This window comes from Carlito syrichta, unplaced genomic scaffold (genome assembly GCF_000164805.1).
Source record: "Carlito syrichta isolate Samal-C Ts95f unplaced genomic scaffold, Tarsius_syrichta-2.0.1 Scaffold309778, whole genome shotgun sequence".
Taxonomy (NCBI): domain Eukaryota; kingdom Metazoa; phylum Chordata; class Mammalia; order Primates; family Tarsiidae; genus Carlito; species Carlito syrichta.
The window spans coordinates 502,573-505,670 of record NW_007253874.1 but is presented as its reverse complement, the minus strand read 5'-3'; the positions used below and the strand labels follow the sequence as shown (position 1 = coordinate 505,670).

Sequence of the window (3,098 nt, the reverse complement as noted above, 5' to 3'; positions counted from 1 at the left end):
GGCTCAGGCAATCCTCTCACCTCGGCCTCCCAAAGTGCTGGGATTACAGGCATGAGCCACTACGCCTGGCCACTTTTTAAAAAAAATTAGGGTCTCACCGTATTTTCCAGGCTGAGTATAGTGACATGATCATGGCTCACTGCAGTTGCAAACTCCTAGGCTCAAGAAATCCTCCCAGCTCAGTCTCCCAAGTAACTGGGACTACAGGTGCATGCCACCATACACACCAATTGGCTTGGAATTTTATCTTGCAAGTCAGTGCACTGAAAACATTGAACATGGCTACCAAGTTGTACTGAGAGACTATGGAAAACTTGAGAAGCAATATAGCTTCGTGAAATTTGGAGAAAAACAAACAAACAAACCTGGGTTAAGCTAGGTGTGATGGCACATGCCTGTAGGACCCACTACTTAGGAGGCTGAGGTGGAAAGGTCACTTGAGCTCAGGAGTTCAAAGTTGTAGTAAGCTATGATCATGCCACTGTGTGAGTGACAGAGTGAGATTCCCTTTCTAAAAATTAAAATTAAAAAACAAATTTACAAAAAAACAAGCTGGGTTTAAATCCAGACTCTGCTGCTTGATAAGTGTAATTTTGAAAAAGTCCTGAGCCTCAATGCATGTTTTTTCTCTGTGAAGCAGGGATATTAATAATTAAGTGAGGCTGGATATGGTGGTTCACACCTATAATCCCAGGACCTTGGGAGGCCGATGTGAGAGGACTGCCTGAGCCCATGGGTTTAAGACCAACCTGGTCAACTTGGTGAGAACTCATCTCTACAGTAAATCAAAAAATTTAGCTAGGCATGGTGGCGCATGCCTGTAGTTCCAGCTACTTGGAAGGCTAAGGTGGAAGGATCCTGGGAGCCCAGCAGGCTGAGGCTGCGGTGACTGTGAGCATGCCACTGCACTTTAGCCTGGGTGGCAGAGTGAGACTCCAACTCAAAATAATAATAATAATAATAATAATAATAAAGTGGTTTGAATAAAATTAAATGTTTTGAATAAAATCATATATCTTGAGCTCAGAATTAAGGCTTTTTTAATAATAAGGAATACTGTTAATGCAAAGTACAGACTGTTCTTCGATTTATCGAGGGATTATATATCAATGAATCCATTATAAATCAAAACTATCATGAGTGGAAAATACATTTAATACCCCAGTAAACTCACAGTAAATAGAGTAGAAGCAAAAACCAAACCATAAATCGAGGGGCTTACATCCCAATAAACCCATAGAAAAGTCAAAAAATTAAGTTGAGCTATCATAAATCAGGAACCACATGTGACTAAACTGTAAACGAAAACTCTCTCTCCCTGGTTACCGGAGAGACATTTAAAGTTGTCAGGTAAATATTGTTAATAGGCTCACTTGCCCAGAAATCCAAAGACCCAAGTTTAAATAACAGCCCAGTTTTTTTTTCTTGTTGCCTTGGCCAAAGTCCAATCACCGCACCTCAGCCTTTCATTTAACTGTTAGATAATCCTAATATTAGTGACGATGTAATAAGCACTGACCACATACCATGTAATCAGAGAGGTTCGCATATGATCTCCAGTCTTCACAATGCCCTCCAAGGTGAGTATGCTTATCTCTATTTTATTTTATTTATTTTTTTCACATTACCAGACTTCAAACTTTACTACAAAGCTACAACAAAGCATTGGTACAGGAACAGGCATATAGATCAATGGAATAAAATTGAGATTCCAGAAGCAAAACCCCAATTTCTCAACCAACTCATCTTGGACCAAGCCTCCACCACCTACCACTGGGGGGAGGAGAACCTATTCAGTAAATGGTCTTATCTCTATTTTTATAGGTGGCGAAAACTGAGAGAAGTAGACTTGTTCAAGGACACACAGCTAGTTAGTGGCAGAACCTGTCTCCATTTCCAAGTTTATCGTATTTTAAGCTCCCTTAGAAAAGCTCAAGGAAAACTTCCTGTGGAAGGGATTTCTGAAAAAATTCCTACACAGATGTAAAGTATGGTTAACATCCTGTATCAATAAAAATAATTCACAAATGGGTTTACTTTGTTTTTGCTTTTTTGAGTCAGAGTCTTACTCTGTCACCCAGGCTGGAGTGCAGTGGCTCGCTCCTGGCCACCGCAGCCTCGACCTGCTGGGCTCTGGTCATCCTTCTGCCTCAGCCTCCCAAGTAGCTGGAACTACAGGCGCATGCCACCATGCCCGGCCCATTTTTATTTATTGTAGAGACAAGGTCTCGCCAAGTTGCCCAGACGATGGGCTCAGGCAGTCCGCTGGCCTCAGCCTCCCAAAGTGCTGGGATGACAGGCATGAGCCACCACATGGGGACACAAATGGGTTTTCTGCTCTGCCCTTACTGCCTGGGAGCCCTGAAAGAGCAAACGGTTACACTTTGAGCAGTCTCTCCTCTCCCCCTGGAATTTCGCCTTGACCTCCATTTCCCTTGAACCGACCTGAAAAACAACTAATTAGAGAACTGGTGTCCAGAGGCCGCTCTGTCCCTCAGAGGCAGTCCCCTGCACTCCCGCGAGTCCACGGGAGCAGACTCCTGTGCTTTTCCTAGAAAGGCAGACCAAACGTTTTGCTGAGCTAACTTCTCACGGCCCCGCGTGCCCTTGGCTTGGGCAGGCACGGGGAAAAGCGGCCACGGACGCGCACACACCCGTGTCACACTCCACATCCGGGCTGGCCGCGAGCTCATCAAGGCGCATCTCCGGCCCTCATAGGTTCCCCGTGAGATCCAGAGCTGGTCTCCTCCACGAAAACCGTGTTCACTAGTCCTGTGTCACCGAGTGCCATCCCCCTGGCCACCCATCCTCGGAGGAACGGCCCAGCTTCCTAAACTCCTGGGAAATGCCGCCAAAGGGTGTCTGGCGTCGACCTTGGGAAGGACAGAGGAGCGGCCGCGCGGCCTCGACCTGGCCTCCCCGGAAAGGCGCCCCCGTTTAATCTGGGGAGCCGCCCAGTCCGGAGGAGACGGGAGAGCCAAGTCCAGCCGGGGTGAGAGGGGCTCGCCAGCCTGGCTGGACCCGGATGCCAGGACCGAGCTCACACCCGGAACCGCCGAACCCGGGACGTCTGGAGCCCAGACGCTTGCGACACACTC

At 47.1% G+C, this 3,098-nt stretch overlaps 1 protein-coding gene across 1 annotated transcript in view; it reads right to left on the bottom strand.

The window, feature by feature from the left end:
- The window catches only part of GIPC2 (GIPC PDZ domain containing family member 2), a 97,729-nt gene extending 95,026 nt beyond the window's left edge, over positions 1–2,703 (bottom strand). Inside the window, exon 1 of the mRNA XM_008067816.2 lies at positions 2,594–2,703. Within this exon, the coding sequence (XP_008066007.2) occupies positions 2,594–2,703 (110 nt within the window). The remainder of the gene's footprint in view (positions 1–2,593) is intronic.
- Positions 2,704–3,098: the final 395 nt, after the last annotated feature.